Source organism: Oncorhynchus tshawytscha, linkage group LG01 (assembly GCF_018296145.1).
Source record: "Oncorhynchus tshawytscha isolate Ot180627B linkage group LG01, Otsh_v2.0, whole genome shotgun sequence".
Classification (NCBI taxonomy): Eukaryota; Metazoa; Chordata; class Actinopteri; order Salmoniformes; family Salmonidae; genus Oncorhynchus; species Oncorhynchus tshawytscha.
The window spans coordinates 10,857,097-10,869,897 of record NC_056429.1 but is presented as its reverse complement, the minus strand read 5'-3'; the positions used below and the strand labels follow the sequence as shown (position 1 = coordinate 10,869,897).

The 12,801-nt window shown below is 42.4% G+C and overlaps 1 protein-coding gene across 1 annotated transcript in view; it reads left to right on the top strand.

The window, feature by feature from the left end:
• Positions 1–261: 261 nt before the first annotated feature.
• LOC112215449 (pleckstrin homology domain-containing family A member 7-like) overlaps positions 262–12,801 on the top strand; it is a 204,885-nt gene continuing 192,345 nt past the window's right edge. Inside the window, 3 exon segments of the mRNA XM_042329983.1 lie at positions 262–414; positions 520–596; positions 775–832. Coding sequence (XP_042185917.1) covers positions 332–414; positions 520–596; positions 775–832 — 218 coding nt within the window. The 5' untranslated portion in view covers positions 262–331.

Below are 12,801 nucleotides of genomic sequence, written 5' to 3'. Positions count from 1 at the left end.
CCATTTCTAAATAATATTATGGAAATAGACCCTAATACTAGTCGCAATTCCTGTTAAATCATTGACATATTTGCACTACACGTGTAGACCATACCTACAAAACCTTAGATTATGCAAAGCCGCTGTAACTTTGTTTCCAATTGAATAACTTTAATTCATGCATCATTCTATTTTATATCGGCGGAGGAAAGTACTCTCATTTATCCGTCAACTGACTGGCCGAAAGGCCTCCCCTTTAATAGTCTCTTCGCCCTAGCGGTAAACATTGGGCTCGATCTCCTTGGAGACTATGTAGTGGAGAGTGAACGAAATAGGACTTCAGAACGGGATCATGGCGGCGCCGTTTGGGCGCGACACCTTACCTGAGCAATGGTCTTTCGGTGTCTGCGGAGATGGCAGAGTGTTTTTCGTTCAGTGAGTCGGCGAAATACAAATGTGGTCGTTCTTTCTGCATCTTTAATGAGAGTTCGCTTGTCGAGTGTTTCTAGCCTCTAACAGGTGTTTTTGTCTTTCTGGCAGCGATGAAACGAGCACCACTACTTGGCTCCATCCGCGAACGGGCGAACCTGTCAATTCCGGACATATGATACGGTCAGGTATGCATGTATTCGTCTCTAATGCATTTGACCAGCAGACTATTGGTGCTGTTTACATTGCAGAATAAAACGGTTTGATTTTTGTGCGTTATTGATATAGCCCAATGAAGCAGAAAACTTTCACAGAAGGCGCCTACTCTCCAAGGTAACGCACCTTATTTCTACTCGCCCATTGCAGATTTACCTCGAGGATGGGAAGAGGGTTTCACGGACGAAGGGGCCGGCTACTTCATAAAGTAAGTGAAAGCAATTGAAGTCGACTTTATTATGTTGGGCGGTTGTCGTGATTCGCCGAGTGAGTGGCGAATTACCTGAGTGCAGCACTGCCGTTTAGGATACCTACTTATGTCTCCCTCTAGTCTACCAATTCGTCAACACGGGAGACTTCTTAACTCGAGTAGTGTTTGTGCATTTAAAGGTATAGGGCAACGTTTCCAAACTCGGTCCAGTGGATCCCAAGGGGTGCACGTTTTTTTAACCTAGTACTACACAGCTGATTTTAAAATAACGAAATCTTAATCAAGATTTGATTATTTTAATCAGCTGTGTAGTGCTAGGACAAAAACCTAAACGTGCACAAAATGCCGGTATGGGGCTGTCCCCATAACCAGCTAATGACCCCACCAGGGACTGTATTGGTAGCCTAGCCTACTTGTTGGATAACAGGCCTACTACGTTTTGTTTTTATTGGATTGCAGGCCATGCCTCTGTGGTACTGCTGACAGAGGTGTGTTCATAGGATCAAAGTCTCCAGTTGCAGTCGTTTTACAACATCCCCATCTCTTGTTAACTAGGTTGTTCATTGAACCCAGTTGAGGCTATTGTTTGACTATTTAAAAAATTGGTTGTTCAATATCATGCAAAAGTTTGTGTGTGAGAGAATCTGTTTCAGAATGTTTTCTGACACTTTCTGATCTTGAATCTTTATGTGAGGCTTGATTTGTGTACCTCAATGTTATTAGTTTCAATCAGGTGTATTAGGCTACTGTCCATTATAGATCTACACACTATTTTGAGATTTCACATTGATTTACCCCAGAAAGCTTGTCTTGTGCTGTCTGTAGCTAGGTTTCCATCCAATTGGCGACAGATTTTCATGTGATTATTCTCAAATCTGCATTAAAAACAGTATGTGCATTTCCCAAAAGATATTTACAATCAAATTCCCTTGTTGCAGATTAAAGGCTGGGCATGTTGATGTAGTGCACATAAAAATAACATTTCAGGTTAAATTCCCATGTACCAAATAATTCATTGCATACTAAGGCATATTATTTGCTAATGTCTGTGTACAGTTGAATTCTATTTTGACTGTGACTTTGCACTTCCTTTTCCAGTGTTGGTCTCCACTCTTATCCACCAGGCACCTGCAGCTCCTTACCATTATATAATGCTATGCTAGGATGCCAAATAGCCCTACCGTGACATAGTGTCTGCTGTAGGTGAAATAATGTTATTAAGCAACTCCGGGATACTGCAGGATCAATACTCGGGGGATCCTGTGGTGAAATTAATGATAGTGAGTGACTTCAGTATAGTTGTCCTTTTTGAGAGCGAGATTCCATCCTTGGAGGCCTGGACCTCATCTATAGCCCTCGTTTGATGTCCATCAACCTGTTCTGTCAGTATTCGTCCTTGGGAGTTTGTGCTCTTTGCATCCCTTTTGTCTGGCTGTACGAGTGGGAACCTTGTGTAGAAATAACAAGCTGAAGTAATAACATCCTCACAATCCAATATCCTATTCTAATAGGGAGGACTTCTTCCAAAGGTTGTGTTTATAGAACATCTCTAGAGATGTCTGCTCTGGCCAGCACTGCTACTGACTGACTGAGCATGTTTTCATGTTTTTTACAATAGCATAGAGCGCTCTCCAATATAATGTGTTTTTCATTGTCTTTGGATGCTCTCTCAGTTGTCTAAATGATGATCTTCTCCTCCTGTGGTCTGACTGTCCACCTGAAGTTAAGTTATGCCCTTAGAACAGTGCAGTCTGTTTTTATTGTATGTGTGTGTATGCCTTAACTTTTTATGGCTGCAGGGGCAGTATTGAGTAGCTCGGATGAAAAGGTGCCAATTGTAAACGGCCAGCTCCTCAGTCTCAGTTGCTAATATATTAGCATATTATTATTAGTATTGGTTAGAAAACACTCTAAAAAAACACTCTAAAGTTTCCAAAACTGTCAAAATATTGTCTGTGAGTATAACATAACTGATATTGCAGGTGAAACCCTGAGGAAAATCAACAGGAAGTGGCTTCTATTTTGAAAACTCTATGTTCCATAGCCTCCCATTGCTTGATTTAAAGGGATATGAACCAGATTCCTTTTCCTATCGCTTTCTCAAGGTGTCAAAAGTCTTCAGACATAGTTTCAGGTTTTTATTTTGAAAAATGAGCCAGAACGATAACATCGCGTCAAGTGGTCACATGAGTTTTGCCTGCGCAACAGAATTTGGACAGCCATTTTTTTCCCCCTCTCCTACTGTGAAAGACATTTGCGGTTGATATATTATCAATTATATATTTTGAAAACAACCTGAGGATTGATTATAAAAACGTTTGACATGTTTCTGTGGACATTATGGAAACTATTTGGAATTTTCGTCTGCGTTGTCGTGACCACTCTTTCCTGTGGATTTCTGAACATAACGCGATAAACAAACAGAGGTATTTTGGATCTAAAAATAATCTTTATGGAACAAAAGGAACATTTGTTGTGTAACTGGGAGTCTCGTGAGTGAAAACATCCGATTAATTCGATTGCTTTTCTGATTTTCGTGACCGAGCTACCTGATGTTAAGTGTACTTAATGTTTTATCGTGCGATCGATAAACTTACACAAACGCTTGGATTGCTTTCGCTGTAAAGCATAATTTCAAAATCTGACACGACAGGTGTATTAACAAAAGGCTAAGCTGTGTTGTCCTATATTGCACTTGTGATTTCATGAATATAAATATTTATAGTAATATTTATTGTATGTAGCTCTATGCTATTCAGCGGTTATTGATGACACTTATCGGGATTGCAGCCATAACAAGTTTTAACCCCCACATTTCTTGTATAATCCCGTAACAAGACAGCTTCCCCCTCCAACTTCAACTACTATTGTCTATTTCTGGAATTCTCTTAAGAGACATGAATACCACAGACAACTTGGAAGAGTTCTGGTGAAATTCCCTCAGTGTTTCTCTCTCAGGAGTAGTGTGGTCTTGCCTGATCCCAGATCTGTTTTTGCGGTCTTATCAACTCCTACGATCATTGTCACGCCATTTGGAGAAAATAAATAATCTGAGACCAGGCTAGTTGTGGCCTGTGTAAGATTAATAATTTACAGACCAATAAACCACAATCTTTCTCAATCTGATAGCATTTTGGTAGCTTGATTAAATGCCACCATAATCTCCCTCAGGGTGCCCACACCAGCTCTAAATGTGGGATTGGCATAGACATTTGCCGATATAATCTAGGGTTGTGTTCATTAGGCACCAACCGGAAGGGACTGAAAAAAAGGGACTGAAATAGTTACTTGGACTTGCTCATTTACATTTTAAAACAGTTTCTGTTGCATGCCCAAATGAACACGGCCCAGAGTATATCTACTGTACCTTCACCAGGTACCCGGTATGGCCTCTCCAGTTTGTTAAGCCAGCTCTGTTTGTCTGTCAACTCCCTGTTTGTAAGTCAACTACTTATATTTTTATCAATATAAGTGTTGGCCCCATGTTTCATGAGCTGAAATAAAATATCCCAGAAAAGTTTCACACGCACAAAACGCTTATTTCTCTCATTTTGTGCACAAATTTGGTTACATCCCTATTAGTGAGCATTTCTCCTTTGCCAAGATAATCCCTCACCCTGACATGTGTGGCATATCAAGAAGCTGATCATTACACAGGTACACCTTGTGCTGGGGACAATGAAAGGCCGCTCTAAAATGTGCAGTTTTGTCACACAACACAATGCCACAGATGTCTCGAGGGAGCGTACAATTGGCATGCTGACTACAGGAATGTCCACCAGAGCTGTTGCCAGATAATTTAGTTTATTTCTCTATTATAAGCCGCCTCCAACGTAGCTTTAGAGAATTTGTCAGTACGTCCAACCGGCCTCACAACTGCAGACCATGTGTAACCACGCCAGCTCAGGACCTCCCCATCCGGCTTCTTCACCTGCGGGATAGTCTGAGACCAGCCAGCCGGACGGCTGATGAAACGGAAGAGTATTTCTGTCTGTAATAAAGCCCTTTTGTGGGGAAAAATGTATTCTGATTGAGACCCTGCCCAGTCATGTTAAATCCATAGATTAGGGCCTCATGAATTTATTTCAATTGACTGATTTCCTTCTATTAACTGTGACTTAGTGAACTCGTTGAAATATTTTTGTTCAGTATAAATGGCTTGAGTTGCCTTTTTTAAGTGGAGCTGGCTACTGCAAGTGTACCCACTTTTAGACCATCAAAATGCATCTCCCAAACTCACCAAAAGAAAAAAGCATGTACCCACCTCTGTACCACCAAAACACATCCATCCCAAACCCCATTCTTTTACTTACTCATAGATCAACAGAACATGGACTGAGCACATAGTTGAGGATGAGCTCATTGCGGGGATGGGAAGGCCAGATTGGGTCTTATCTATGTCTTTGGCTGTTTGCATTGGACCACATTCAGGGCTTCGCTGTTTTTCCTCCAGACTCGTATTTGTCTGGCCTTGTGGCGAATAATCCCCTTTACGCTCCAGGGGAGGGCACACATATACACACACACACACACCCTTACACTTGTGTATATGACATTACAAACAAACCCCCTCCTCCCTTTGGACGTCAGTGAGGGAGTTACATGCTTGGGTAGCTCCTCCAGGAGTCCCCTGCGCCAATCAGGGTGCGCTGGCTACCCCAACCCCGGCCAACAGCTCCTCACCCCCCGCAGCTACTTGCCTGAGCCTCCCCAGCTTCACCCAAATCCATATCACAGATGTTCTGAAAGAGCTGCAAAACCTGGACCTGTACAAATCAGCTGGGCTAGACAATGTGGACCCTCTTTCTAAAATTATCCGCCGCCATTGTTGCAATCCCTATTACCAGTCTTTTCAACCTCTCTTTTGTATCGTCCGAGGTCCCTAAAGATTGGAAAGCTGCCGCGGTCATCCCTCTCTTCAAAGGGGATGACACTCTAGACCCAAACTGTTATAGACCTATATCCATCCTACCCTGCGTTTCTAAAGTCTTTGAAAGCCATGTCTTTGTTTCTGTTGCACTGATTTGCTTTATCTTGGCCAGGTCGCAGTTGTAAATGAGAACTTGTTCTCAACTAGCCTACCTGGTTAAATAAAGGTGAAATAAAAAAGATCAAATCCCAGGGATGGATGAAAATCAGGGGATACATTTCTTGCAGGAGTGTCAGAGGAATCTTACAGTGCATTTGGAAAGTATGCAGACCCCTTGACTTTTTCAATAGTTAGTTGTATTAAAGCCTTGTTCTAAAATGGATTCAATTATTGTTTTTCCTCCCCAATCTACACACAATAGCCCATAATGACAGGTTTTTAGACATTTTTGACAAAGTTTATGAAAAATAAAAGTCATATACCTTAAGTATTCAGACCAATTGCTATGTGAATTGAAATTGAGCTCAGGTTCATCCTGTTTCTATGGATCATCCTTGAGATGTTTCTACAACTTGATTGGAGTCCACCTATGGTAAATTCAATTGATTGGACATGATTTGGAAAGCCACACACCTATCTATATAAAGGTCTCACAGTTGACAGTGCATGTCAGAGCAAAAACCAAGCCATGAGGTCGAAGGAACTGTCTGTTGAGCTCCGAGATAGGATTGTGTCGAAGCACAGATCTGGGGAAGGGTACCAAAACATTTATGCAGCATTGAAAGTCCCTGAGAACACAGTGGAACCACAAAGACTCTTCCCAGAGCTGACCGCCCGGCCAAACTGAGCAATCTGGGGTGAAGAGCCAATAACCCGATGGTCACTCTGACAGAGCACTAGAATTTCTCTGTGGAGATGGTTGTCCTTCTGGAAGGTTCTCCCGTCTCTGCAGCACTCTACCAATCAGGCCTTGGTAGAGTGGCCAGACAAAAGCCACTCTTCAGTAAAAGGCACGTGACCGCCCGCTTGGAGTTTGCCAAAAGGCACCTAAAGGACTCTGACTATGAGAACCAAGATTCTCTGATGCGATGAAACCAAGATTGAACTCTGTGGCCTGAATGCCAAGCGTCACGTCGGGACCTGGCACCATCCCTACGGTGACGCGTGGTGGTGGCAGCATCATGCTGTGGGGATGTTTTTCAGTGGCAGGGACTGGTTGACTAGTCCTGATCAAGGGAAAGATGAACAGAGCAAAGTACAGAGATACTTGTAAAAAAATATATATATATATATACACAGTACCTTGCGAAAGTAAGTTAATACTTAAGTTAATACTTTGTAGCGCCACCTTTTGCTGCGATTACAGCTGTAAGTCGCTTGGGGTATGTCTCTCAGTTTTGCACATCGAGAGACTGAAATTTTTTCCCATTCCTCCTTGCAAAACAGCTCGAGCTCAGTGAGGTTGGATGGAGAGCATTTGTGAACAGCAGTTTTCAGTTCTTTCCACAGATTCTCGATTGGAATCAGGTCTGGACTTTGACTTGGCCATTCTAACACCTGGATAAGTTTATTTTTGAACCATTCCATTGTAGATTTTGCTTTATGTTTTGGATCATTGTCTTGTTGGAAGACAAATCTCCGTCCCAGTCTCAGGTCTTTTGCAGACTCCATCCGGTTTTCTTCCAGAATGGTCCTGTATTTGGCTCCATCCATCTTCCCATCAATTTTATCCATCTTCCCTGTCCCTGCTGAAGAAAAGCAGGCCCAAACCATGATGCTGCCACCACCATGTTTGACAGTGGGGATGGTGTGTTCAGGGTGATGAGCTGTGTTGCTTTTACGCCAAACATAACGTTTTGCATTGTTGCCAAAAAGTTCAATTTTGGTTTCATCTGACCAGAGCACCTTCTTCCACATGTTTGGTGTGTCTCCCAGGTGGCTTGTGGCAAACTTGAAACAACACTTTTTATGGATATCTTTAAGAAATGTCTTTCTTCTTGCCACTCTTCCATAAAGGCCAGATTTGTGCAATATACGACTGATTGTTGTCCTATGGACAGAGTCTCCCACCTCAGCTGTAGATCTCTGCAGTTCATCCAGAGTGATCATGGGCCTCTTGGCTGCATCTCTGATCAGTCTTCTCCTTGTATGAGCTGAAAGTTTAGAGGGACGGCCAGGTCTTGGTAGATTTGCAGTGGTCTGATACTCCTTCCATTTCAATATTATCGCTTGCACAGTGCTCCTTGGGATGTTTAAAGCTTGGGAAATCTTTTTGTATCCAAATCCGGCTTTAAACTTCTTCACAACATTATCTCAGACCTGCCTGGTGTGTTCCTTGTTCTTCATGATGCTCTCTGCGCTTTTAACGGACCTCTGAGACTATCACAGTGCAGGTGCATTTATACGGAGACTTGATTACACACAGGTGGATTGTATTTATCATCATTAGTCATTTAGGTCAACATTGGATCATTCAGAGATCCTCACTGAACTTCTGGAGAGAGTTTGCTGCACTGAAAGTAAAGGGGCTGAATAATTTTGCACGCCCAATTTTTCAGTTTTTGATTTGTTAAAAAAGTTTGAAATATCCAATAAATGTCGTTCCACTTCATGATTGTGTCTCACTTGTTGTTGATTCTTCACAAAAAAATACAGTTTTATATCTTTATGTTTGAAGCCTGAAATGTGGCAAAAGGTCGCAAAGTTCAAGGGGGCCGAATACTTTCGCAAGGCACTGTATATATTTTTTAGCCCTTTTTCTCCCCAATTTCGTGGTATCCAATTGTTTTAGTAGCTACTATCTTGTCTCATCACTATAACTCCCGTACGGGCTCAGGGGAGATGAAGGTTGAAAGTCATGCGTCCTCCGATACACAACCCAACCAAGCCACACTGCTTCTTAACACAGCGCGCATCCAATCCGGAAGCCAGCTGCACCAATGTGTCGGAGGAAACACCGTGCACCTGGCAAACCTTGGTTAGCGGACCTCCCGGTCGCGGCCGGTTGCGAAAGAGTACAGAGATACTTGATGAAAACCTGCTGCAGAGTACTCAGGACCTCAGACTGGGGTGAAGGTTCACCTTCCAACAGGACAACGACCCTAAGCACACAGCGAAGACAATGCAGGAGTGGCTTTGGGACAATTCTCTGAATGTCCTTGGGTGTTCCATCCAGAGCCATGACTTGAACCTGATTGAACATCTCTGGAGAGACCTGAAAGTAGCTATGCTCCCCATCCAACCTGACAGAGCTTGAGAGGATCTGCAGAGAAGTATGGGAGAAACTCCCCAAATACTCAGATCAACTTTATTATTCCAACAGGGGGAAATTCAGGTGTGCTAAGCTTGTAGCGTCATACCCAAGAAGACTCGAGGCTGTAATCGCTGCCAATGGTGCTTCAAAAAAGCAAGCACTGAGAAAAGGGTCAGAAATTTCAGCTTTTTATTATTTATTAATTTCCATGACTTTCTAGAAAACAGTTTTTGCTTTTTCATTATGGGGTATTGTGTGTAGATTAATTAGGGAAAAAAACAATTACATTTTTTTTAGAATAAGGCTAAGGTAACAATGTGGAAAAAGTCAAGGGGTCTGAATACTTTCCAAATGCACTGTTATTACGGCTGTGACGAGATGAGGAAGAGGGACGGTTGGTATGGAGGGACTGGAGTGCTGCAGATCGCACAGCCAGGAGTGGGTGGTGGATGTCAGCTCCAATCAGGAGTAACTGGCGGCTGTCAGGGCCAATCAGGAGTGACTGGCGGCTGTTAGGGCCAATCTCTAATGTAGGATGACACTTTTAGGCCCCTCCTCCTAACCTCCTCATTTGGCTTGTTAGCAGCTTTGAAGGGACAATGGTACATGGGAGCAGATCTGAAGGGACTGGGTACATGGGAGCAGAGTGGTAATGGCTTGGCTTAGACCTTCATTGGAGAGCTTCAGCTGTGTGTCATGTGATCTATACTGAACAAAAATATAAACGCATCATCTAACAATTTCTAAAATGTTACTGAGTTACGGTTCATATAAGGAAATCGGTCAATTGAAATAAATTCATTAGGCTCTAATTGATGGATTTCACACGACTGGGAATACAGATATGCATCGGTTGGTCACAGATACCTTGAAAAAAGGTAGGGGCGTGGATCAGAAAACCAGTCAGTATCTGGTGTGAACACCATTTGCCTCAGGCAGCGTGACATCTCCTTTACATACAGTTGATCAGGCTGTTGATTGTGGCCTGTGGAATGTTGTCCCACTCCTCTTCAATGGCTGTACGAAGTTGCTGGATGTTGGCGGGAACTGGAAGACGCTGTCGTACACATCGATCTATTGTAGTGCATCCCAAACATGCTTATTGGTGACATGTTTGGTGAGTATGCAGGCCACGGAAGAACTGGGACCTTTTTAGCTTCCAGGAATTGTGTACAGTTCCTTGTGACATGGTTCCGTGCATTATCATGCTGAAACATCAGGTAATGATGGCGGATGAATGGCACAACAATGCGCCTCAGGATCTCATCATTCAAATTGCCATCAATAAAATGCAATTGTGTTCATTGTCAGTAGCTCATGCCTGCCCATACTATAACCCCATGCCACCATGTGGCACTCATTCACAATGTTGACATGAGCAAACCGCTCGCCCACATGACGCCATACACGTGGTCTGCGGTTGTGAGCCCGATTGGACGTACTGACAAATGATTTAAAAACTATGTTGGAGGCGGCTTATGGTAGAGACATTAACATTCAATTCTCTGGCAACAGCTCTGGCGGACATTCCTGCAGTCAGCATGCCAATCACACGCTGCCTCAAACTTCAGACATCTGTAGCATTGTGTTGTGTGAAGAACTGCACATTTTAATGTGGCCTTTTAGTGTCCATAGCCCAAGGTTCACCTGTATGATGATCATGCTGTTTAATCAGCTTCTTGAAATGGCACACCCAGTCAGGTGGATGGATTATCTTGGCAAAGGAGAAATGCTCAATAACAGGGATGTAACCAAATTTGTGCTCAATTTAGAGAGAAATACGTTTTTTGTGCGTATGAAACATTTCTGGGATCTGTTATTTCAGCTCATGAAACATGGGACCAACACTTTACATGTTGGGTTTATATTTTTGTTCAGTGTATGTTTGCCTATATTAGTTTAATAACTAAGAATGGTGTAACTTAAATTTGATGTATTTATTGCTAATGTTGTGTGGCTTCACATTACAAGCAGCATACGAGAGACTGATGCTCTCCTGATCTAACTCACTCGACCCAGCGCCCTCGTTAGCATATGGACACTCAGAATGCAATATGTTATACAGATGTTATGCAAATAACAAATTACCTCATGTTGCATCTGCACTGGGATTCAATAGCGTGCTGCTTCCACCTGCAGCACTGCTCAGCTTCTACTGTTCAGAAACAACTTCAGGGTCGTGTTCGTTAGGTCATACTGTACCAAAATGTTTCGCAACAAAAAATAAGATGAGCGTTTTATTTGACCAGTTCAGATTGAACCATACGTTTCGCACCACTTTCTTCAGTTTCATGTCTATTGAACATGACCCTGCTCTCAATGTCTCAAGGAAGGTTATATGATGTTAATGTGCAGGCAAGATACTTATATAACTTTTTTGCTTCAGAACTTTGTACAACTGTTCCTTTCCTACTATAACTACAACCCTTTGCATAACAAATATCGGTAACAGCAGCAAATATTCTAAAATCTGCATAAAACAGTATGCACATTTTCCCCCCAGAGATATTTCCATCAAACAGCCTTTTTGCAAGTTAAAGGCTGTGAGTGAGCACACCAACATTTATTTTACCATTAAATTCCTGTGTCCCAAATTAATAATACAAGTTCAATGGGTTTTTATCGCTTTTTCAACTCTCCTGATAGTTTTGTCATAACTATTGCATTATATAGCAAATGTGCCTACTCTTGTCTTGGCACATGCGCTCTAGCCAACAGCTAGCAGATACAGTGCAGGTAGGCTACCTACATGATGAGATTATTATGGATAAGAACAATATTTGTCAAACTGCAGCCAAGCATCAATCATAATGTCACCAGAATAATTTATTGGAAAGGAGCATCAAGCTCATCACCTTGTGAAGTTCATCATAATTTATTTAATCTGTAGCCTAATAAACCACACAACATATCATCGGTTGACTACAAGCTTACTATATCTACAGTTGCACATTTGCGCATCATTTTACAGACACAAAAAGATCAAATCAAATCAAATTTTATTTGTCACATACACATGGTTAGCAGATGTTAATGCGAGTGTAGCGAAATGCTTGTGCTTCTAGTTCCGACAATGCAGTAATAACAAACAAGTAATCTAACTAACAATTCCAAAAAAACTTCTGTCTTATACACAGTGTAAGGGGATAAAGAATATGTACATAAGGATATATGAATGAGTGATGGTACAGAGCAGCATAGGCAAGATACAGTAGATGATATCGAGTACAGTATATACATATGAGATAAGTATGTAAACCAAGTGGCATAGTTAAAGTGGCTAGTGATACATGTATTACATAAGGATGCAGTCGATGATATAGAGTACAGTATCAACGTATGCATATGAGATGAATAATGTAGGGTAAGTAACATTATATAAGGTAGCATTGTTTAAAGTGGCTAGTGATATATTTACATCATTTCCCATCAATTCCCATGATTAAAGTGGCTGGAGTAGAGTCAGTGTCATTGACAGTGTGTTGCAGTAGCCACTCAATGTTAGTGGTGGCTGTTTAACAGTCTGATGGCCTTGAGATAGAAGCTGTTTTTCAGTCTCTCGGTCCCAGCTTTGATGCACCTGTACTGACCTCGCCTTCTGGATGACAGCGGGGTGAACAGGCAGTGGCTCGGGTGGTTGATGTCCTTGATGATCTTTATGGCCTTCCTGTAGCATCGGGTGGTGTAGGTGTCCTGGAGGGCAGGTAGTTTGCCCCCGGTGATGCGTTGTGCAGACCTCACTACCCTCTGGAGAGCCTTACGGTTGAGGGCGGTGCAGTTGCCATACCAGGCGGTGATACAGCCCGCCAGGATGCTCTCGATTGTGCATCTGTAGAAGTTTGT